This window comes from Octopus sinensis, unplaced genomic scaffold (assembly GCF_006345805.1).
Source record: "Octopus sinensis unplaced genomic scaffold, ASM634580v1 Contig18750, whole genome shotgun sequence".
Taxonomy (NCBI): domain Eukaryota; kingdom Metazoa; phylum Mollusca; class Cephalopoda; order Octopoda; family Octopodidae; genus Octopus; species Octopus sinensis.
Window position 1 is genome coordinate 169,877 of NW_021835997.1, and position 25,371 is coordinate 195,247.

The window sequence follows — 25,371 nt, forward strand, 5'->3', positions numbered from 1 at the left end:
TTGAGAATGATTATGAACAAAGAGGAAAAGTATACGAAATACAAAAAATTTTAAGAAATTATCAAACTAATCATTCTCAAAAAATCACCGATTACATGATTAAAATCTCTAAATAATCTTTGTAATTATACTTTAATATTGTTTATTGTTATTTTGATTCCTTTTGTTCACTATAGACAATAGTGAACATGATGTTTTGACGTGGACATTTTATTCATTATAGAGAGGGTTGACTGTACCGTTTTTCTCGCTCAGAAATAAATTTGTTATCCTCCGGGAAATTGTCCATCCACACATGCAAAACAAGTCCCCAAAACCAAGCCAAAACAGCCTGAATATTACAATATCAAACCAAAAATGTAAAATGAATATGACCACGAATTCGGCAGTTGAGCAATAGCGGAGGTCAGAAGGAATCCAAACACAACCCCCAGTTGAGCTCCTGGTGGTCTACTCAACGTCAAATACCGGAAAATATAAGTCCTATCACCGTGGACTGTCGTCGGTGGTCCGTATTTTTCTATTACCATTCCCCCTGTGAACTGCATCAAAAAATATTCCAGAAAAAACGAGGATTGGACCATTCCCCGCTCGAGAGAATTCCATTTCACAATAAACTTGAAATTAGTCATTAAAACAAGCACGTTTCCAGAAATGTTTTTATCGTCAGTTTGTACTACCTGGACAATCACTAGACTTAGATTGACACGATGAGAGTTGGGACAAATAAACGTGAAGCCCCCCAAAATAATGAACATGTAGTACCCTTTTCCAAGAACTGGGAATAATAACAAAAATAACCTTCTTGATTCATTTTGAAAATATTACCAAATAAATGGAATGCTCAGATTGCTATTTAATCGTCGACTAATTGCCCTCAGACCACAAATATTGCAAATTTCCCCAGAATTGACCGCTTTCAACTTTATTTTATTCTGTCTACTTTTAAAAGTCTTTGTAAAACTAATTTGAATAAAAAAAATAATAAAAAATTAAAAATCGACGTGATCATTTGGCAGATAAGCAAGACATGTGACTGATTCAGTGTGGATACTACACGTATGAATAACACGAAAAGTAGTACAATCCCACATTTTAATAAGGGAATTACTAGCAGTAACCAATCTACATTCATCATTCACAGGCACACAATCATATATATACTTGGCCGACTCATCCTCAAACATATAACAAAACGCATATGTCCTCGAATCCAACACAACCACCCTCCCCACAGACGAGGAAGCAAACACAAACCGATCCCCCACTCGACAGGACAACACACACCCCCTCCCCATCGAATACAGACCCACATACTCATCACACTTCCTCACATCAAACGAATATATATAGCCCCCACTATTCCCTACTACCACTTGGTCACCCCTCATCGAAATGGCACACACATTATTAGGCACAGAGTGGAGGATAATCTTGGTGGGGGACCTCCAGTCATACATAATCAGCCGGCCTAACAAGTCCCCAGTTAGGCACGTGTCCTGGGAGTGGGGAGGTGGGGGCCAACCATGGTGGGGCTGTATTCCAGACAGGACAGGATGGCGTTCGAATCGAATGACGTGATGGGTTCTAAATGGCGGGAAATATCGCACAAATTGAGTGCTTTGTGGAATTGGTCTGAGGCAGTGTACATGGTGAGGTTGTCACGACGGAATTTGATGGAAATGACGTTGGAAGAGCCCAGTTTGGCGCCGAAGAGTTCTCGGAGGGTGGGGTAGTGGTAGAGGAAGACCACCTCATGTCCAGACACGGCAAGGATGTCGTGTTTTGGACTGAATTCCAGGTCGTTTACGTGTGACCAGAAATTGAGTGATCTGATTGAGTTTGGGAAGTTATTAAATAATCTTATTCTGTTATCCAAACCACCACTGACTATAATTCGGTCTTTAATTTGTAATAAAAAGGATAATACCACACATATTCTCATTTTCTGATTGTTCTACATCATCCATATCAGTCACATGACACACGACATGACAATAATTTTATTATTATTATTTAACCCAAGAATCACCAACAGTTAATTAGGGTAATTAATTAGGTGAATAATTTTATTATAAAAATATATTTAATTAAAAAAGAATTTAAATATAATAATAAATGTTAAAAAGTATTATTATTAAAACAAATCAGGCAAGCCGATATAACAGAGTAGTAAAAAACTTTTTCCGATAGCGATTAAAGGCACTCATCACAAGGACTCCTTTTTGGCAGATTACACCACCAAAACTACTTTTATGGACAAAACAAACATGTGTTGTAACACAGCATGGCTTGGCTCGGGCAGGAGGTTGGATTCTACCTTGCCATGGCTAATATAATTTACATTTATAGGCAGATTTTCGTTTAAACACAAGGTATGAGGTGGATAGGCAGGGTTTGAGGCTTTTTCTTCTCGAATGTGTACCGTAAAGATATCTCCTGAGAGAATCCTTCATCATCCTCATAATATTCAGCTAATTAATTAAATAATTAATTATATATAATAGTTAATAAGGTACTTTTGTCGAAGTTTCCGTCCAAAACTCTTGTTTATAGTTTGCCAGGCGTGTTCTTCAATGCACGGCCGTTGTCATTTAGCGTGTTTAGGGCAGTGCAAGGGTGGTAGAGTTTTCGCGAAGCGAATAGGAATTGTGCTCCTCTCATGTTTAGATATTCCTCTATCGGGAGGAGGTTGGTTTCACAGTGCAGATGGTCGATGGGTGTTGATTTCAGGCACCCGGATATGATGCGCATGGCTTTGTTTTGAATTGATTGGAGAGCCACAGAGGAGCTCATAGATAGACAGGGAGCCCAACTCGGACTCGCGTAGCTTAGGACAGGGCGAATGTATTGTTTATACACACGTTTGAGAAGTGGTTTCTGCACACCAGTGATGCGACCACTTATTGCTTTCAGGATATTTGTACGCCTGTTAGCCTTGTCAGAGATCTTCGAGACATGTTTATTGAAGGACATCGTTGGGTCGAAGGTTAGTCCGAGAACAGTGGGGTGTTTTGATAGTGGGAGAACAGAGCCAAAGAGAGATAGGTTGGGATGTATGTTTGATTGTCTTCTGTCGGAAGATAGTAGGGTGACCGAGGACTTGGAGGACGAGGCCTCGAGCCTGTTTTCTCTGAGCCAATTCTCAACGGAGTGGAGTTGTTGCTGAAGGTTGAAGGAGGCAGCTTTGTAGTCTTCGTGTTTTGAGGCAATAATAATGTCGTCAGCGTAAGATAGTGTCAAGTTGTTAGGGTCGTTTGCCGGGAAGTCGTGCAAGTAAAGATTGAACAGGGATGGAGACAGCACGGAACCCTGCGGTACCCCGTTTGGAAGATAGCGTTGTATGGAACAATGGTCCATGAGGGAGACGTAGCCCATGCGGCCAGATAAGAAGTTAGCAAGCCAGGATTTGTAGTTTGAGTCTAGGCCGGTCGTGAGAATTTTCTTGGTGAGACCGCAACGGGGGACGCTGTCAAAAGCTTTAGATATGTCGATGGAAGCTAGAACTGTTCGTTTAGGGGGCCTCTTCTCATTGAAGCCGTCCAGGACGAACTGGGAAAGCGTTGTTAAGTGAGTGGTTGTTGAGTGCAGTGGTTTGAAGCCATGTTGGGTGTGGGATGTTGGTAAGTGTTTCGAGACTCGTGAAAGGATTAGTCTTTCGAGGATTTTAGATAGCGTGCACAAAAGAGAGATTGGGCGGTAGGAGCTTGGAATGCCAGCCGGTTTTTTCGGTTTGATTAACGGGATGATACGTGATTTTTTCCAAAGAGATGGAATTTCGTTTTTTACAACGGAATTGTTGAAAATAGACACTATAGCGTTGATGGCGTTAGGGCCAAGTCTCCCGGGTACTTGCCAAAATCAATGGCCTAAACCAATGTTCACAGCCAATGAAAAAAATCCACGACTTCATTTCAACGTCGTCCATTCTAAGGCTGAAGCCTAACTCTGTCCTCAACAAACTTCCTCCGGAAGTTCACCCCTCCGAAATGCTTCTGGAGCGTTCCGCTCAGATCAACCATGCTCGTTTCCGCTCGGGCCATCACCACTCACTAAACTCCTACGCTCACTCATTGAACGTCGTGATCTCCCCGCTATGCAACCTCTGCTGTGCCGAAGATCACTCAACTGATCACCTTTTCCGCTGCCCTGTTCTCCTCCCTGTCCGCAGGAAATTTGCTGTCCACTCCCCCGAGGTCCTTTGGGAGCAACCCGCGAAGGCGCTGTTGTTTCTGCTAGCCGCCGGTCTCATACCCTAATGTGAGACCGGGGTTATGCAACAACAACAACAACAACTCTTGTTTAAGTACTTCATGCACATCAAAGTCCCCCTGGATATTGAAATCACATTATTAAGAGTATTTAAAGGACTTTGAATAGTTTTCTACCCAAATAAACAACCGCTCCACCTCGTTGTGATTGACCCTCCAGACCCCATTGACCACATATTTGTACTCGTGTCGACTTTTAGAAAACGATAAACAAAGTCGCCAAATACATTTTCTCCGATTGCCTCCTTTTTATACCAAATATCGAGTTTTATTAGCGTTTATCTGGCTATTTGAATTACAACTGTAATCAATATGTGGGTAGCCATTTAGTCCAGAAATCGGCCAACTTATTTTGCATAAATAATAATACCAAACTAATGACTATCCCCCTAAATAATTAAAGATGACAATGCGACGTCATTCAATACAAAATAATAATGCAAATGTTATAATTAGAATAAATGGCTGAAAATTAAAATGACAATTTTTTAATTCTTTTTTAAAAATAGTAAATACTCAGGATTTTTTAACAATAAAACAAAATGTGTTGGTAATGATCCCTATTAAATTATAAAATCCGAAAACGAGAAGTATCGTAATTATTTTTGAGCAATGTAATACAAATCTAAATTAAGGATCTTCAATTTGTTCAAGTTTTAAAGGATAAACAAATTTTTCAAATTTAATTATTAAATTAGTCCGGATTTTCTTCCTCCTGTAAAATTATAAAGCCGTCAAAAAATACATTTTCGGATTCAATTGGAGAATTTTTGTTTTGTTCACTAGGAAATAGTGACTGGGACTGGCTAGACTAATTAAATGAGTAAAGGGGAGATCTGACTGCATTCAATATTCACGTTTCTACAGCATTCAATATCGAAGTCACAATTTTGGTGTCATTTGTCCCTAATATTAGTTCTTGTAGCATAGTTAGGAATTATCGCTGGTTTTTGGGATTCATAACTCCACAACGATGCTTGATTATGTGTATAGCAGTTGAAATTAAATCAGTGACTACACACATTCGAATGCACCATTACTGGACAGAGCTGAGTGCAACCCTTCGCACTGGAAACGCTGATTATCGATGAAATAAGTGACAAGTCTTCGGGCGCATCTCAATGCCTGAGGCAAAAATAGATCAGCGTATGTCGGATAACACTCCATCCCAATCTTTAGCAAGGACAAAGAGTTGTATATCACATTGATAGAGGATGTATTCAACCTAGAAATAAAGACACCACTCAACATCTCAGTGTTCACGAAGGCATCACTCAAAAACTTGTTGAAGGAATTGTTTAGTGTTTGCAGTTCTTCAAGTTCGTTCCTGATGAGGACAACTTTTGAATTGGAAAAGACTTCGGGAAACGTGTTAATCAGTAGTCGAACCAGGGCATAAACTGACTTTAACACGACAATCGCCGAGCAGTAACGAAAGCAGTTTATAATGGCAGAATAGAAATAGTGCTTATTATTGAAAACATTTTTATGATGATTGGAGCTCCATTAATCTTGCAAACAGATAATGGAAAGGAGTTCAAAAACAATATGATTGAGGAAATGTGTACAAAGTTTGGCCCTGAGCACATATGTGGAAGACCACGTGCCCCATGGATACAAGGTCAGGTAGAACGGTATATTTATTTTGTTAATTTTAAGATTTAACCAATCTATAAAACGAAGCGCTTCAAATGGAATGTTTGCGAAATATCATCCAATTATTAAAAGAATTGTCTACGAATATAATAATTCTAAACATGACACAACAAAGTATATTCCATTTAACATTTTTATGGGAGTGGGATATGAAAAAAAACTAGATGATTACATTATGCAGTCTTTATTTGCTTTTACTGGTAATTATGAAATTATTTTACAATAAGGAGAAAATGAATACGAAGAAGTAGATTTTGTGTATCAAGAAAGCGAAGAAGTAAATAAAATTCAAGAAGACGTACTTAACAATTTGGAAAGTGCGGGGGAAAAATTGAAAAAAAAGAGAAGATGGAGATTTGATGAAGAGGAAATATCAGTTGGACATTACGCACTTTTACGGATGGATAAAGATATAAATGAAAACACAAGAAAATATCCTCTGTATGACCAGATAAATACATCTGCATACAGAGTGATAAAACAGGACGGAGGCACATTAGATTTAGAAAATGAAGAGGGGGAAATTATTGAAAAAGTACATTTTAGTCGGCTAAGGAAATTAAAAAAATAATTTTTAATATTTTAAAATTGTTTCTAAATACAAAAAATTTAAGTTAAAACGTTATGTCGGGCCAAAAATGCGTTATGTTTGTTTTTTGTGGGTGAATATTATTAACTTTTATCCAAAAAAAACATAAAAAACACTAATATGGTATAATTGGAGTAAGTTATATCTATTTAGTTATTTTTTATTTATTTTCATTAATTTTTGAAAAGTGACTCACGTCCGGCGTGGCTCATGTCTGGACTGTGACATACACGAAAATTGTTCTAGCTAAACGCACTTATGATGAATCCTGGAGAAAGCACAAAAAAGTCGGATTACTGCTAGGTGACTCTGGAGATGTCACCTATAGATGGATACCATCAATCGCTATGTATAATAAACTCTTAAACATTTGGCGTCAAAGAAGATTAAATACAGAGACAAAACTAAAAATTTATAAGGCGTTTGTTGTTCCAGTCCTGACGTATAACAGATCGACATGGGGAATCACCAAAGCTTAAATAAACAGTTTTAAACAATTTTATCAAAATTAATTGAGAAGAATTATAAACATAGAATTCCCTATTTTGCCGTCGTAGCGCTGGCCGTTTCCATTTCCATGGAAATCCTGAATTCTAAATGGAGGTTTTTTGGCCAAATTTTGACTCGACAGTCTCACTCCACCGAATATCGCGATGAAAAGCTATTTTTTCAGACCCGAAGGGGCATTCCGTTAAAAGCCCAGAGCCACCCTACTTACCGCATTAAACAAAGGCTTAGCAGGAATAAACAAAAAATTGCAAATTGAAGAGGATTTCTATGCACTACGAACACTAGCAAACAACAGAGAGACATAGAAACCCATCTGGAAAAGAATACTAACCGTGCCACAAGGAAAACTTTAGCTTATGATTTTTCGTCAGTGCGAAAATAACAATAATAAACATAAATGCTGGGAATGAACGAATTCCATTAAAAACATACAAGTATTTACCAAATTATCGCCACTACATTTTCGTTTAATAATCATAAATAGTTGCGATTGCTCATCCAATTTTATTTTATTTACAGGAAAATATACTGATTGAAATGGTGACGTGCTTCAGTTTTTCTCAGGAAAAATCATACATTTAGCATGCTAAAATTCAAAATCCCTGATCACCATCGTCACATACAATGTTCGGAGTTTATCATCTCCAATCAAGAGGAAACAATTGGCTGAGGATCTGGCACGCTACAAATTGGTATCTGTTGCATTCAATAGACGAAGAACGCTTTTGGATTTGAAGGAACCTTTGGTAACTATCGCATTCTCTTACTCGCGCCTGACAATCGTCACTGCGGTCTTGGTTTTGCTATCAATTTGAACCTAATGAATTGCCTGCATAAAATATGGACAGTCAATGACCGTGTTGCTGTTATGCAATGACATTTATCATCCACGGAGAATTTCATGATGACCATTTTCAACGTTTATGCTCCACGTATGAGCAGAATTTTCTAAAAATGATGAATTGGACGAATTTTACGAAATCTTTGCGAAAACATACCGCCGAACTAATAATTCTGCAATGACTTTTATCTGTAGTGATTGAGATGCTAAAGCTGGCTTGAGAACACAAAACGAAGTTTTTTGGGTACTTTTGTCGAAGTGGTCGCAGTTTTTTTAGGCCTTTTAAAAAATCTAATAATTTTTGAGGTGGAATATATTATATTTTATTTAAGTCGCTCTATCAATAATTTAAAATATTATTAAATTTTTTACTAATTTATTTTCTAATTTTTTTAATATTATGGCGAGCATGTACCTAATATTGATATAAACTGGCACTATAGGTCACATGGAAAATTCTGTTGTGGACTTATGCAACATCAAATTCCGACAGCTCCCAATACACCCCTCGACAAAAAATTTGGTTATTTAATCTTTCCTGCTTTTTTTCATTTAAAAACGAATAAATTCATACTTTAAGATCCTTTAGATCTTCTAAAATAATATTTATTTTGTATTTATAATTAAAATAGATTTAAATTTTAATATTGCAAGAAATTTAAAGCATGTCGGCAATTAGGTTAGTGACATAAAAATTGGTTATAAAATTTTAACCGTCAAATTATGCTAGTATTTAGAGATTGATCTTAATAAAAAAATATTTTTAGATATAATACTCTCGATTCGTTTATGAAAGGGAAAATAATTGCGCTATACGACTTAAATATGTCATATATTAAAATTTCTAAAGAAACCGGTGTTCCATATTCAACAGTCGTAAATTTTATCAAGAAATACAATAAAACTGGATCATATGACCGCCAACATGGTTCTGGAAGACTATCAATTTTGAATAATGTGCAAATTAATCATTTGGTACGCACATCAGAGGAAAATTCATCTTTAACTGCTTCTGAACTCTCTAATGAAATATAAAAGTTTTCTGGAACACGTGTCTCGTCTCGAACCATAATACGAAATTTAAATAAAAATGGAATTTTCGGAAGAATTGCAAAGAAAAAACCACTTCTAACAAAAAAACACATGGTTTCCAGATTCAAAAAATTTCTTTAAATTTCAGACCATTATTTTGGATCAATAATCTTTCCTGATGAATGTATTTTTTAATTATTAACGACCCAAAAAAGAAAAATTGTGTATAGAAAAAATTTTAAATAAATAAATCCTAAAATATTACTCCAACTGTCAAATTTGAAAAAGGTAAATTGTGATGTAATAAAAAATTAGGGAAAATCATGGTGTGGGGTTGTTTTTCCTATCATGGGGTAGGCGATTTGGTATTTATAGACAAGACGCTTAATGCTGCAAAATATCAATCTATTTTGACAAATAATTTGCCATATTCTGCACAAAAAATGAGGATTGTTGACTATATTTTTCACCCCAGCCATCCCATCAAAATGATTATTCAATATTTTTGCGAAAAACATATTAAAAAATTAGAATGGCCTTCGCAATCTCCGGATTTAAATCCGATAAAGCATTTGTGGGCTTATATGAAGGTTCAAATTAGGCAAAGAAAAAATGAGAACATTCAGGCACTGAAGGAAAATCTATTAGATATTTGGAATTCTATTCCATCAAAAACACTTGAAAAATTAGTTGAGTCAATGAAAAAAAGGTGTTGGGAGATCTATTCGGCAAAAGGAGGTTATTCTACATATTAATCTCACAATAACCAAATTTTATGCCAATGAAAGTCGTTGTTTTTTCCAAATTTCTTAGACAAAATTTCAAAATTTAAATAATTAAATTAATTTTTATCAATTTTATCAGATTTTAAAATATATCTGAAGAAAAAATTAAATCATTCTTTGTATGAATGAAGTAAGTTGAAGATTCACCAATATTTATGTCGAGGGGTGTAAGTAAGGAGGATGCAGTGCATTTTTTTTTTTTTGGATCCAACGACGGGAGTGCACACCCAGACAGTAGAACGAATGTGGGGAAGTGCAAAATGCAAGAATAAAGCTCAAAGAGGAGCTGTAAGACATCATCTGGGATCTTATTTCGCAGGTTTTTTTAGTTAGTTATTTTTTCAGAATTTATGTGGCGAAAACAAATACAGAACTATAAGGAATCTTTTGCACAGATTGTAAAAGACATAAATTCCTTCTACAGTCCTGGAATTTGGATGCCGCGTACTAAAAATGACTAAATTGGTTAAATAAATTTTTAAATAATTTTAATAACCATTTAAATTATTGATAGAGGGTTATAAATTAAATAATCTATTTTTCACTAAAAAAATTAATTAATTTTAATTATCTTCTAAAAAAACTGCGACCACTTCGACAAAAGTACCGTTTTTTGAAATCTCTCTGGACACTCACTCATTGATTTTTGTAATTCATCAGCTTTATCACCTTTGAAAACTCCGCAAGGCACTTGGGTCGGCACCAGGAGATCCAAAAATGGCAGCTGTATGTATATATATAATCAAATTGACTATGTTACCTTCCCAATCTATTATAGAGATTGTTGTCAGACTCTATGAGTTATGGAAGAACGATAAATTACAGTGACTATAACCTGACAGTTGCCAGATTGAAACTTAAACGATAATTCAGAATCGAGGCAGTAAAGAAAAAAAGTACGTCTCTAAATGGACGTTTGGCTGTGGAAATATTGAACTTTGACAATTGGCAAAAGAGATACCAACAAGATATTTCTAAACGTCGACATGAGGTTGAAACCAGTGGCACCCCTTCAATTGATCTTGTGGATATCTTCGATATTTAAAAATAATTGCCAATTGGGACTATTTGATACTAGGAAATTCCTAGAAACAAAAATATTATTCATGATTCTGTAATTAGAGACTTTTTAGAGCAACTAAAAGAATTAGCTTTAAAACTCGGAAGCTCAAATTCGAATAAAAGCAAATTAAAAAAGGAGTTCAAAGAAAATAGAAAAAAATTGAATAACAGAATCTCATTTTTCGGTAAAAAGGAGCTTATTTGACTGTAACTTTAATTGAAGTGGACATTATCTTACACGACAGCTTAAAGCGAGTTAAAGTGAAGAATTTTGTACAAATGCGACCTGTTTGCACACGAACTGGCGGTGTTCTATGAAACAAAAGTAAAGATTATTTTTGTAATCTTGGCATGAAATGGAGTTTTCTCAAAATTCTTTAAAAATCATATGGATAAGTTATCCATTGAAAAATAACAAGGACATACACCCAGTCGGTTACTCTAAATAGGACACTTGGGAGTATGCTCATTGAACACAAACATAAAATGAAGGTTGACGACATTGACTACTCCTTGCTGCCAATTAATTTGTAAAATCGGCATGCGAGAAGACAATTAGCTGAATAAAAACCTTGACACGAAAATAGAAAATAAAAGGAAGTTTGTGGCAAACTCTTCTTCCAAGTGAAGAAGGGAAATCACTGACGATCTGGAATCTTAATTAGATAATTTTGTTGACTACAATTAAGCGATTTGAATTGAATAATACTAATATTGCAATTCCCACATTGTAAAGATTCTTAGGTACCACTGCACTCGCCTAATCAAGCAAACTCTCAAAATCAATCAGACACGTTGACATTTATTCTAAAATATTGACAGGTAAAACATTTCCTCTACCACTGCAGACCTGAATGCATCATCTTGGTACATAGAATGCAGTCATACTCCACAGAAGCCTAAAAGCCAAATCAAAGTAGTGAATTAAGTCCTTCGAGTCAGTTTCTCCACAACCAAATTTTTTCCCCACCGACTCCAAGTTTTCTCTATGTTCGAAAATTTAGTCGGTGAAGAAGGAAATGATCCCTAAATCGACCAATAAAATGCGGAAGATAAACGCATCAACACAAAATCGCTTTGGTCAAACCAGACTAAGTCAGGAGCATTGTCAGTAGCCTGGATTGGCAGAAAATTGAGAACATATAGGCCAAGGACTACGCTAGATCTGTCAAAATTTCGTTCAAAATAAAAAAATCAAAACCTGACATTATAGTCTAAGTTATTCCAGTACAGGAGTCTGTGTGCATACATATTCATCTGTCAGTTCCGCATTTCCGTCTATGATATTATCGCCAATATCTCGATTTTCACGACGCATTTAACTTTAGCGAGATTTGTGATGTTTGAAAAGTCTTTGTGATCAAACCTTCTAAGTTTTGTGAGGTAAATCGTTCTTTAGGAGATTAAAACTGCTAAATTCGCAAAGAAAGCAAGGTTCAAAGACCTCGGTCGATGGCCTGCCTCGGCAGTCGTTTGAGAAATAAGATCTTTTAAGTGGCCTGGGCGTAGTCCGTCTAGGCCCCCACAGCTGCTTTTCCCGAAAGATTGAATTGAACGTTTGATTTCCTCGTACGTCAGAGTTAGAACTGAAGTGTCTCTTGGGCGTTCAAGAAGTCGGAGGTCGACGAGAGGGTCCGGATGTCTGGTTTTCAGCTTGTCGAGAACGTCGGGAGTTGGAAGTAAGACAGTGTCGTCGTTCATGACAGTGCGGATAACAGCTCGGATGTCGCCTTCAACCAGCTTGCTACTGACACGTTGATTCAAGTTCCGCCCGAAGTTGTAGTCCAGGTTAGGATGCTTGTTGTTATACTTCTTGGGTTGTGTGAAGGACAGGTTTGCGGGAGAAGTCTTTGGTAGAGAGGAGATCTTGTTGATGTTCTGTTTGATGTCACAGTGGCTGTCAAAATTAATTGCATTGGTTTCTAATTAATAAACGTTTCAACAATAAAAAATTTATTAAAATTAAGCGTCTTTTTTTACTCGATTCATATTATGTGACATGGGTGATAAGGCCCCTATGGACAACCTGTCCTTTTACGTGTTTCTATGGCAACTACTTAGCAAATTATTACAGATTTGTTCCTAGAATCCCTCGATAACGCTTGAATGGGGTCTCATTCGAAAACGAATGCATCGTTGTATTGTAGCAATACACCGAATATTCGAGAATGGACACCCATTTATTTTCATCAGGGCACTTCAACTTCGCTATTGATCTCGTGATTGTCTGGTTAAAACGTTCGACTATACCCTACAAAATAATGTATTCCATAAGATGACTTGTGATCTAGGGTTATTAGATCTGCCGTGGTGGATATGTTGAATTTTGAACCTCTCGCAAAGTACTCGAATCTCATTATTTTTGAATTCTGTCCCATTGTCGGATTGCAGAATCTGACAGGGACCATTTAGATAAAATAGGGACTCGAGATTTTTTGAAACCTCGAGTCCTGACTTGTTAATTAATGGCCTAGCAAAGCCAAAACTATGATAATTATAATCATAAAACCGACTATAGACGTCAATAACGGATAGAATCCATTTGTATCCTCCGTTGACATTTTCAAACCTTTTCAGATGGATCAGATCTATTTGAAACCGCTCATTCGGAGCAGAGGCGAAAACATGGTTAGTTTCATCCGCGGTCTAAACGATTACTAAAACAGACTTAACTTTAAGTGGAAGAGAAAACTTACAGATATCACACTCGGATATGACTTTTCTTACGACATCACTTTTCACGATGAAGTAATGACGGCGACAGAGAAATTCAATCTTGTTGACGCCTCCGTGAGACATCAAATGTAGAGAACGAGCATGGGTCTCCATCTCTGCTCGACAGTCCAAAGGAATGACTAATTTCTCAAATTTCCCTTTCAAATAAAGTCTTTAGATTAAAAAAGATTAATACTTATCATTTTTTTGAAAAAAATTGGAAGCTTTTTTGGCCAATCGGCGTTTGCTTCGGGCATTCATATCCTCCGGGAATATCCCGATTAACGCATCCTTAATTTGATTGTATTCGTTAATATTTCTAACGTAACCCTTATACACAGACATCACAAAGTGTGAGAAACCACGCTGTTAAAATTAATATACTTTTGGGTAAGCCATTTTTAAAAGATAATTCAAATGTAATTTTAAATTAGAATAATTGATTAATCTACACTCTTCCATATATAAATTGCTATATTCAATATTTAATACCTTTTCTGCGGTTTTTATAGAAACGCGTAAAAGGACAGGCTGCCCATAGCGACATAGTCGCCCATGTCACATATTAATTATTTTAGATACCCCGAACGTGTCTTAATCTCAAATAATATAAAATAAACCACTAGTCGATTTTATGACAAAATTTATAAAGTCTGTTGGAATTCGTGTCAAAGTCTCCTTGGAATCGTCCATTTGGTCTTTTGGCAATCACATGGAATTTAGAATCGGAAATCTGCGATTAATTTTTAAATTTTGTACTTTAAGTGGAATAGAAAACTTACAAATTGTGCATTATTTGTAACTCTTTCTACAATTTTCCGCAAAATAAGAGTGTAAACATTCCTGCTGCAGTTTGAGAATTCCAGAATGGCTATTTCGATAAATAGAATCTGCAATAGTTTACATTTCACTTTCATTATCTATGCAAATAACTTGTTTGTGCTTTCGAATAGATTGATATTCTTGATATTTTTCATAAAAACTATTATTATAGGGAAAAACATTTTAAAGAGGGAATGTTGAAAATTCAGAAATAGCGCTAAAAATATTAAATATGAGTAAGGCATGGTAGAAACAGTGTTAATTATGACACCTAACCTTGTAAAAATGATCTATTGACAAGTAACATGTAGCCAGCATGGGAGGCGACAGATTATTGGGATGAAAAATCCAGCGAACATCTAAAATTACACAAGTTCATTTTCAATATATATTTTTATTCCAGTCATTAGAGTCAGATGATAACATTGAAAAAACGGAAGAACAAATTCCACAAGAAGTCCCATCAGACACAATCCCTAAAATTGTGATTTCGACGAATGCTCTTTCGGCAAATGAGGAGTCCAATGATACGATTGATGACCAACAAGACATTCCGGACGGTGCTAATCTTTAAGCGAAAGAGAAAGGCAGGACGACGAGTTCACAAACGAAGAGATAGTCAACTCAGAAGAAAACTGATCTTATAAATTACACTAACAATTTAAATCGCGGATTTTATTTATTGATTCTAAAGGATTAACTTCAATTCGCTTGCAAAAAGATCGCATTGATGTAATTTCTCGACTTCCACATGCTTCAAAGATTGTTGATCAAAAATGAAAGGCCGGAGAACATTTATTTTATAGGAAACCTGATTCCTTTGTCTCTAGTTATAAAAATGAATTCAAACTCATATCTTTTTTAATACATTATTTATTATAATATTTATTTTTATGTAAAATATTTTAATAATTTTGTAAAGTTAAATATTAATATCTGCATGTTTTGTCTGTTTTTGTGCATATGTCATAGTACTATCATACAATGGTAGTTTCCCAATGATGCTACAGTATTGTGCTATCTGTATGTATGAGCACTACATTCAATAGTCTAGCTTAAGTATGGTAATTAACCGCAACAACTTATGTACTCGTTTTTTTCAACACTTGACGGTCAAGAACTTGTTTTAACTTAATAAAAAATTAACAAATTATAATTAATAGTTATTCCCTTTTCGTTATTTGTAGTGTTTTATTCCATCAACCTCTTAGGGCCCACATTCTGTGCACGGATGGGCAGATTCATGTCAACTCTTCCTCTTAGGGCCCACTATTCCATCGTGACTCCATAAATCAATCTTCTCAGCTTTAAAATAGGCAGTCCCGTCCAAAGTGATTCAGATTATGTTGCGCCTAATTGTTTTTTTGCAGTATTCAAAAATGGCGATTTTTTCTTTTAAATTCAGAGATTTATAGCGATTGTTAATTATCAGCGACATATTTGTTCTAATAGAAGTAAGCTGTATTTTGATAAACTTATAAAAAAACACAATGACTCATCAAAACAAAGACACGTGACTAATTTTTTAATCAATTAATTAAGCATTGACAAATTGACTTGAAGATGGTATAGATTCAGGGGCTACCTCTTCAACAGGCATCGATAGCCCATGCCTTGTCTCGGCTTGCATGCTTTCTAAGATCTTTTGCAACACCAGTGTCTGGATGTATGTCTTCACCCTGTTTTCCACACCAAGCACCGCCAGATGGTTTTTGAAGAATTTTGACATTATTCCGTCCCAGGTCATGACGACAGGGACGATCTTTACTTTCGCCCGGTGGATTGCTCCCAGTTCATTCGCCAGCAAGTCGTATTTGTGGAACTTTTCCACTTCGACCTGTTTGAGACAATTTTGTGAAGTGATCCCCACCTCGATAAGAGTAATTGTGTTTCTCGATTTTCCTTAACTTAATATATAAACCACTTTTAAAAAGAAGAAACAGTTTTCAGGATACTTTTATAAGATAAGATGAGCATTCATTGAAAGAATAACGACTAAAAACAATATAATGTGATGTACAATAGAGAATCATTAATGGTATGATTACAAAATTGAATTTAGTCAACTTGTTCAAAGCAATCAATGAATATGCCGAGTCGTTATATAATTATTTTGGGGTTTTCCGTTTTTAATGTAGAAATCCCAGGCGTTGAAGAATACAATGACTAATAGTATAATTTGGAGTCATTTTCTTAACTTTTGGTATAACTCCAGAAAAATTTCCGATCATACATTTTTCTCCATCAGTACGGACATCCTCACATTTATTCCAATTTATGTTTTGTGTAATAAAATAAATGTTAATAGTGTTAAAAATATTTTTCCCTGTATAACTCGCATATTAAAAGTAACTATCGATAATTAACATTCAGATATTAATTAAGCTTCTCTTTCTGGTCGCTACATCGTCTATTCGCAAAGTGATTTAGGTATTCCTTCCCTTTGAGGTACTGGCGATGTTGAAAACTCACTTATTTGGTGATAAATCTCGTTTATTCTTTTGTTCAATTCAAGCGTTCTTTACCACATTTCAACTCTGTTTCTATATGAAACAATCTTGTTTTCAAAAGTTTTCTTTACATTGAGTGATTGAATGTATGCGTGCGTTCTCTCACTGATGTTAGACCAACGTGCATATCGTAGGAATTTTTGAGTAACCAGCCCATTCCATGTTAATATAATAGGTACTATTTTCACTTTCGCATGATAGATTAATTCCACCTCTTTGGATAAAAGGTCATATTTTCTCATTTTTAGATTGCCACTTGTTGTAAGTTTTGAAAAGATGTTATCCCAACTTCCACCAACAAAATTTGATTCCTTATCTTATCGAAAACAAACAAATCGGGTTTGTTGTGTTCCACGATTATGTCTGTATTTAGAAGTGTCTTCAGTCTGATTTCAACCTTCACATTCGCCGGTACAGATTCTACCGATTGTGTTTTGAGTTTTTTATCGTTCTTGAGTCCAAATTCTCGACAAAAATGAAAGTGGATGTATCTCACTACTTCATCATGGCTCCTGACATAATCTCCATTTAACATCTTCTCACATCTAATGGCACAGTGATCGACGGTCTTCTTCCATCTCATGCAGTGAGAACACATTGAGTTATGTTCTGCAAAAATAAATTTCCATCTTGCACGAGACAGACCGTGGGATTTATTTCCTTTGGCCACTCAGTGACTAGAGTTTTTGACATTCACAAAATCCTCCGAATGAAAACATTCTGAAAAAATCTGGTCTAGTAGGTACTTGTTCTGGGCACCGACCAATAGTTCTTTGTTAAATAAAACTGATTCTTCAAGAAGATATTTATGCTTCAAATATTCTTCAATAGTCTCCAGATGAGTTTTTGAGCATTTCAGAATGAAGAATCGAAAAGCTTCTTTTTCACACACCACTTTGGTTTTTTAAGTCCGTAGGAAATCAAAAAAGCATGAGTACACTTAGAAGAGAAATTGAGCTCAATCCTCCTCCAAAATTGTTCCGGGGGAGGTATAATCTCTGTTTTCTTCCCGTAGAAAATGTATCTTGTGTTCTATTAACTTTGTCCAAATCGTATCGTCTATTTCATATTTAAATGATCCAATATCGACTAATCCAATGTAATAGTTGTACGGTGAGAGAGTGTGTTCATTAATTGCTTTGAACAGGTGCACTCCATTAGTTTTATATTTGTTAATCTTTGAATTCTCGTGATTATTTCTCCACGAATTATTTTAATCATGTCCGGTTTAAAAATTTTTCTAGCTCAACTCTCAAGTAGTCACAAATACTTGTATCCATCAATTTCGTCAAAGACTTTTGCTTTCGCTGATAACAATGGGATATTTGTGGCTGACTTTTATAACTCTCATATTAACATATTTTCTTCAATAATATCGTCAAAAGGGTATCGAACATAAAACAAGTAAAACTGCCAGTCCTTCAACATGACTAGATTTGTCAATCTGAATAAAAAAAAACCATTAGAATTATTTAATCCAATCAGTAACTGGGCTTCAATATTTTGTGAAAGTTCCTGAATTCCTATTGAAATGGTATTATTGGACAAAGAAACAAGATCTAGTTTCTTAGACTTTTCTTTGCAGTAAATACACTAAATTAGATTAATTATATACTTCATAAGATGCTGTGGTAGACTTTGCTCTCAACTGAATTTCCTGAAAAATATTAATGCTTGTTTATATGAGAGTTAGGTCTACAACCAAAAGTATCTTTCTTTGTTTTCTTTGAGAGTTTTGTTTCAATTATACAACCATTCATTAAATATTTCCACCTTCATCTAAGCCTTTGAAGAATTGTGGTATTGTAAATACTCATCAACGTTCAAGTTTTTGAAACACCTTGGTTTCTTAAACTTTCCAATCATCAAAGGGGTTCTTTTATCAGATCCAGTCATATTTGCGCAATGCATTAATAAAAATCTGAAAATTGGCTAAAAAATGTCAACCCTATCTTTAAGTAATTTTTGTCCTGGTTGGTGTTTCCTGCAGACACTTTTTGATGGAATGATCTTGTAAAATACGCCTGTTACGTCGGCATTATAGACATTTTCGAAACCATATTCATTTATTTTTGAAGAGATAATTTTTAAAAGTTTTCGATTTCGTCTTTGAACTCATCCGTAGTATATCCCAATTCACCATGAAAAATTCTTAGCTTTATATTGTGCCTTTTTTGAACTTTTCAAGCCATCCTTTACTGGATTTAAATTCGGAGAGACCGTTTAACGCAGCAAATTTAGCTGCTTCAGATAAAATTATCTCCTCATTGAGGCAAACTCCAATAAATTCCATGTAATCTATCCAGATAATGATTTCAGAATCAATTGATGAATATCTGAGTTTCGAAAAACGAGAACTTCTTCCATAATTTGGATTAATTCCAAGAATCTTCTGTTTGTTAAATTTAAGATCGTTAATTGCACGTTTGTGAATTGATTTTGTGAAACGCTACAAAAAAATTTCTGAAACACGCCTTAAACTCAGAGACAAGACTTCAGGATTTTATAAACGATCATATCAAAAAGCAAAAGAGTTATTACTTAGAAAAAAGCAAACGTATTGCCCGTATTCAAAAAGTGAAAAGGTTTATCATGAAAGCGATCAAGCCTATGAAATTACCATGCATTTTGACCTTAAAAATGGTGAGCATATTTTCAAAATCGCTAAACAGTTACCTCATTATTGATTCTGATACAAGAAAAACATATACCCTTTTTTGGAAGCTGCAGAATGCGATCCAGAAAACAAACAAATTCGGAGTACCTGGCTGAATCGAGCCAGCATAGTGAGGTTCCTGACTGGTGTGTTGACGGTTGAGCTTCGGGTTTATATATTTTGCTGATTGAAGGTTGGTGGAGGAAGCGTTAGAGTCACTCCTTGGCTAGAACCTCAGCCCGAGCACTCCACCAAATGTACTAAAGTCTTCCTTATATTCTATCTTTGTGGATTATAGCCTGTGCACTCCACCAAATGCATCTTGGAAGGGAGGAGCTGAAGGGGATAATATTGTGAATACATGTAAGTAAAAGAAAGTGTATAAAAATCAGACATATTAAAATAACGTTCAAAGCCGCGTTGTCTTCCCCTCCATGAAGCTTTCAACACTTGACCGAATTCTTTTTTGTAATAAACTAATCACTTTTAAAAAAATAAAAATTCTTTTTGTAATAAACTAATCACTTTTAAAAAAATAAAAATTCCCAAAAGGGAATGCGCCCAACCCGAAAGTAATGCAATACCGGGAGGACGCGTGGAATGGAGTTAGGAAGCTTCGCAGGACACACAAAGGCACAAAAATAAGCATTATATCTTGCCGCGTGTAAGGGCGTCCCAGATATAAAGCTGGAAAGAACAGATACTACACTTTGATCAAAGCCAAAAGGCCGAGAAGCGACAAAACAAGACAAGTTTTATTTTCCAACAAACCCATAAATTAATGTTAGGAAAAAAGCCAAAAGCAGAACAAGAGGCTAATTAATGTGGGTTTGATTTCATTGTATAGGGTCATTTTATGAGACACCACATGTCTCTTCTTCGCATATACCCAAAAGAAAAAATTACATCATAATTTCCACAAGTGATGTAACAAATCTTCTATCCTTCTGACTTTAACGTCATAAGCATTTTCGATTTTTGAATTTAAGTCCGATCCAAATGCCAATTTAATAGCAAATCTTCTGGTCTTTTCCAATTTTTTTACAAAAATGCTACTTTCTTCGGATCTATACCATCCTTGATAGCCATATATCAAGAATGGCTCAATACATGTAGAATACACAAAAAGGAAAGTTTCAGGCTCCAAATGAAATCGAGTTAAAAATTTCAACATTCCTGTAGCTTTCTCTCTTCGTGTTTTGATATGATCCTTAAAAGATCCTCTTCGATCTATCGATACTCAGAGATACTTCAATTTTCCAGAGTTTTTTATATCTCCTGTATTTACATATTCATCAATATTTTTTCTTTACTTGCAATCCATGTGACTGTTGATTTTTCTCTTGACAGAGTCAACCCATTGTTTTGGCACCACCTCCCAATGTTTTTTATATGGGTTTCTACCCTTTTCCATGAAATTTGTTTACTTATGCTTGAATCAAGCACAAGAATGTCATCAGCATAAATAATCATACGACTATTTATGCTCTCAGTTTTTGGTAACTCACTCATTACACAATTGAAGAGTAGCGGGCTGAGAATTGATCCCTGCGGAACCCCTCTTCGTAATTCAATTTTCTTAGAAATTAAATTTCCAAAACGTATATACGACCTCCTTCTTGAAAGAAAGTTTTCTATCCATAATAATGCGGTTCTCCCAATTCCTGCTTTTGATAACGTATCAAGAAGTCCGTAGTGCCAAACACTGTCAAAGGCCTTCGTTATATCCAAGCACGCTATTGTAAGAAATTCCTTTTTTCTCCTCGAACTATCAATTGCAGATCTTAGCTCTCTGAGACAATCTCCAGTCCCTTTTTTATGTCGAAAACCCAATTGATTGTCAGAGAGAAAATTATTAACCTCAACAAGCCTTGAGAGACGATTGAAAACAATTTTCTCCATAATTTTCGAAATTGAGCAGATTAAGCTAATTGGCCTATAGCTATCTGCTTTTGACTTAGGCTTTCCTTTTTTCACGACCATACGTACAATTGTTCGTTTCCAGGTCGACGGAACATGTCCAAAACTCCACGAGGAATTGTATAATATATTTAGTAATCCAACTAAAATCTGGTCCGCATTCTTGAAGATACTCATTGGAATAAAATCCCATCCTGGTGCTTTATTTTTGCAACTTTTTATCGCAGTATTTATTTCTTCTTGTGTTATAGGTTGGCACAAGGGACTATTCAGTTTCGACGTTTCTTTATAATTACTTCTTGTATTTTGCACTTCTTGTGGAATAAAGGTGGCTGGATCAGTCTCTTGAATTCTGGACAATTATTTACGTAATATATCCGGTATTTCTTCCTTCGGAATAGTGAAACCATCATCTGATTTCAGAGAAATTTCTTCTTTTTCATTACTTGGCGAAACCATTCTTGCAAATAGTTTCCAAAATTTTGGATTCTGTCGATGTAGCTTTGAACATTCCCTTTTCCATATTTTTTCTTCATTCTTCTTTACAACATCTATTATCTTCCTCTTTATTAACTTGATCTGAACTTTAAGTTCTTGGGAGTCAAAGAAATCCCAACACCTCCTTAACTTATTTTCTAATTTATTCTTCTCCTGACGTAGAGAACGTTCTTCTACTCCTATTATCATATTCTCCTGCTGTAGGAGATTTTTTCTTTTTCCATAATTTTCCAGATAACTCAGTAATAAGCATCTTAATTTGTTATCCAGGTTATCGATATCTTTCGGTTTCGAAATCCTCAAAGAATCTATACCACCAAGTTTCATTCTGATGAAAAAATTGAAGTGATTCCAATCAATTCTACTGATATCATATCTAACGAATATGTGCTGTGTGTGAACCGGGCCAGTTCTTAATTCAATCGTTTGTGGAATGTGATCACTTCCTACGTCATTTTCAATATATGGAGGATTGCACATTTCACTCATCTTTTGAGGCATTATGAACAGTCCAAGTCTATCACCACTATAAGTTGCATAGTGATTTATTTCTGCCGACGTCAATATTTTCAGTTCTCCTGATTTCATCTACTTTACAAGACATTTTCCATCTTGGTTTGTTGTAACACATCCGTAATCAACATACTTCGAGTTCAAATCTCCAACCAAAATCGGATTCACGTTTTTGTTAAATAATTCGTCAATAACCCATGGGTATTCACGTAATTTTTTCGAATAAATACCTCCAATTGTTATCCATCCAATATTTGTTTGTATTTGAACGCTGACTAGTTCACATACATCTTCTTCAATAATTCTAGCCCTCTTTGTCTTCAAATTAGTTCTATAATAAATTGAAGTTTCAGTTCCAGAAATAGAACCATCCTTCCATGGAATATCAATTGATGAAAATCCATTGAGTTTGAAAAAGCTTCCCTGAGGGACCCCGCGAAGGACTGTTGCGACTTTAGAAAAGACCCCCTGGTGTCGCACGACCTGACCGCGAGATTCGAGGAACCCCGACAGCCAGCGCCTTAGACACGGAGAAACCCCACACGTGGCGAGGGAACTCCGCAGGCCATCGTGCCACACCGAGTCGAAGGCCTTTTCTATGTCAAGACTAACTAACATACCACACTCCCTTTTCTGGAGGGCGTTCTTCATTTCGGAAGACACCTTCCACAAGCAGTCTCCACATGAACGACCCTCCCTGAAGCCCCATTGGAACTCCGGGAGGGCGTCAACCACCGTCAGCTCCTCCAGGAGCCTTCGGTGCATGATCCTTTCTAGGATTTTAGATATAGCGGGAAGCAAGGAAATGGGCCTATATCCCCCGGGGACTTCATGAGGCTTCCCAGGTTTTCCAATGAGGATTACCTCAGCCACTTTCCACCTGGAAGGAATCATCCCAAGTCGCTAAACAAAACCTGTAAGGCCGTGATCAACAACGGCGGGGCCTTTTTGAAGATGGACATAGGGATCCGATCTAGCCCCGCCGCGGTGTTCTTACTTCGGGAGATCGCTGCCAGGATCTCCCTTTCGGAAACTTCGCCTGCATCGACCCTTGATATGTCCAGCTGGCAGCGCTTGTCCCAAGACAATACCTCCTGGATAGTAACAAAAGACGACGTCTCTACGAACTGACTTCCGTCAGTTCCCGAGATGTTGTTGAGGTGGGCTGAAAATATATCAGCCACCTCAACCGGGTCCGAGGCGAGGGTTCCATCAGAGCGCTTAAGGCGCACTGACTTTGCCTCCCCTCTCCCCGACAGGCTCTTCAGTTGTTTCCAGAAGTCCGGAAAGCGCGGGTCCACTCTTTGGCAGGCCCGCTCCCACCGTGAACTTTCGTGTTCACGGATTTCCCTCCGGATCTCCCTCTGAAGCCGGCTGATCCAGCCGCGAAACCAGACACGGTTCTCCTGGTAGACGCATTTGTCCCGCAGTCTGGACAGCCGGCGCTTGAATCTAATTTTATTTAGCACCCGGTACGGGAGCGTGGAATGTGCCTGGCCCTGTACTGGGTTCTGTTTGAAATTATCTCGCATATAATCAGACAGGGCAGCATTGATTCCATTATCTAACGCCTCCAACTCTCGTATGTTGGCGCAGGTATTCCCCACCAGGAGTGAGGGCAACCTGCTGGCCATGAACCTCTCCAGGTTGGCCCAGGAACCGGACCGGAGGTCAAAGTATCCTGGGGCCCTTTGAGGAACTGGCTCACGGAGTTCGTGCAATAGAGGCAGATGGTCGCTCCCAATATCAGGCAATAAGATTGTGTTACTAACCCAATTTAGCATCCCGGGGCTGACCAGAGCAAGGCCTAGCCAGTCTTGTCCTCCCCGCGAATCGATGTGATTTGGCTCGCTTGAAGATCTGATTTCCAACCCGAGGTCTTCAACCAGCGTCTTTAGAGCCAAACCATGCGCGTTGGTTACCCTGAAACCGAGCTCTTGGTGCTTGGCATTCAGGTCCCCAACGACCATCGCCTTCGGATGCTTTCCAAAGAACTCCCGTACGTGCCAAGAACACGCCGTAAAGTTCTTCGAATACATCGCCCTAGGTAAAATGTTAAATTACCTATGCGAATCCTCACTTGGAGGAATTCACATAGGCTACAAGAACATAAACCTGAGCTCCGGAGAGCAAGGTACGGCTTGTAGAAGAGGCTAGTTCCAGTGCCACATGTTGACCCCTGTTTCCAGGGTATGTGACAGCAGTTGTAGCCATCAACTACGTACCGATCCTGCTTTAACTTTGTTTCGTTGACCACCAGGATGTCCGCACTAGTGGTGGCCAACATCCTCCGAAAAATTCAAAATTAGTTTCGTCATTTTGTATTGAATTAGTTTGCTCATAATTTGAAAGACAGCCGCGTTTACTGAACAATATGTTCACAAATTCTAAGATTCGTAGAGTTATGCTTCGACTAAATAACAGGGGAAGTCAGATCAATTATTATTATTTAACTGACAAGACTTTGCGATTTTTTTCGTTTCGGCATATGCGGAGGCTGAGCCAGGGCGGAAGGCAGAGTCAATGAGGGATTGTTTTTCTAAAATAAATCAAAAAAATCATTATTATTTGGTTGTTTTCTTTTTCTGTCGCATCAAGAGAAATTTTTTCAAATTCCAATAAAACATTTTTCACACGGATGAAAGCTAAATGGTAGCATTTCCTCAATAATTTTCATCTTTGTAGGCTCCCACAAGACCAAGACATTGTATTTTCCGCCATATGATTTGGCCGTCGATAAAATGTACAATCTATCACGTCCAAAGTGATTAAGATTGTGTTGAGCCTAAGTTAAATAGACAAATATACTACTTCAATGAATTTTAATTTAAGTTCAGCGTCTTAGATACAAAAGAAACGCAAATTCCTACAAATTTAAATAGCAGTATCTTCAGTGTACGGATTTAGTCGTGATATGAATGATTGCAACTCCGTGTATAAATTCGATCCTCTATACGTTGAGGAGTTTCAAGCATTTAAATGTCTGAAAAG

General features: G+C 36.6%; 1 protein-coding gene and 1 non-coding gene across 2 annotated transcripts; both read right to left on the reverse strand.

The window, feature by feature from the left end:
* Positions 1-19,999: 19,999 nt before the first annotated feature.
* On the reverse strand, positions 20,000-20,189 carry LOC115231711. Its single transcript, XR_003883542.1, has one exon. It is a non-coding gene; the product is annotated as a U2 spliceosomal RNA (small nuclear RNA).
* Positions 20,190-23,270: 3,081 nt separating this feature from the next.
* LOC115231702 lies at positions 23,271-24,350 on the reverse strand. Its single transcript, XM_029801667.1, has one exon. The coding sequence runs from the start codon at positions 24,348-24,350 to the stop codon at positions 23,271-23,273; it is 1,080 nt and encodes a 359-aa protein (XP_029657527.1).
* Between the last annotated feature and the right edge of the window lie 1,021 nt (positions 24,351-25,371).

Bases quoted from the DNA above. Each gene is read 5' to 3' on its own strand.
- LOC115231702 (XM_029801667.1), bottom strand. From the start codon at position 24,350: ATGGTCGTTGGGGACCTGAATGCCAAGCACCAAGAGCTCGGTTTCAGG.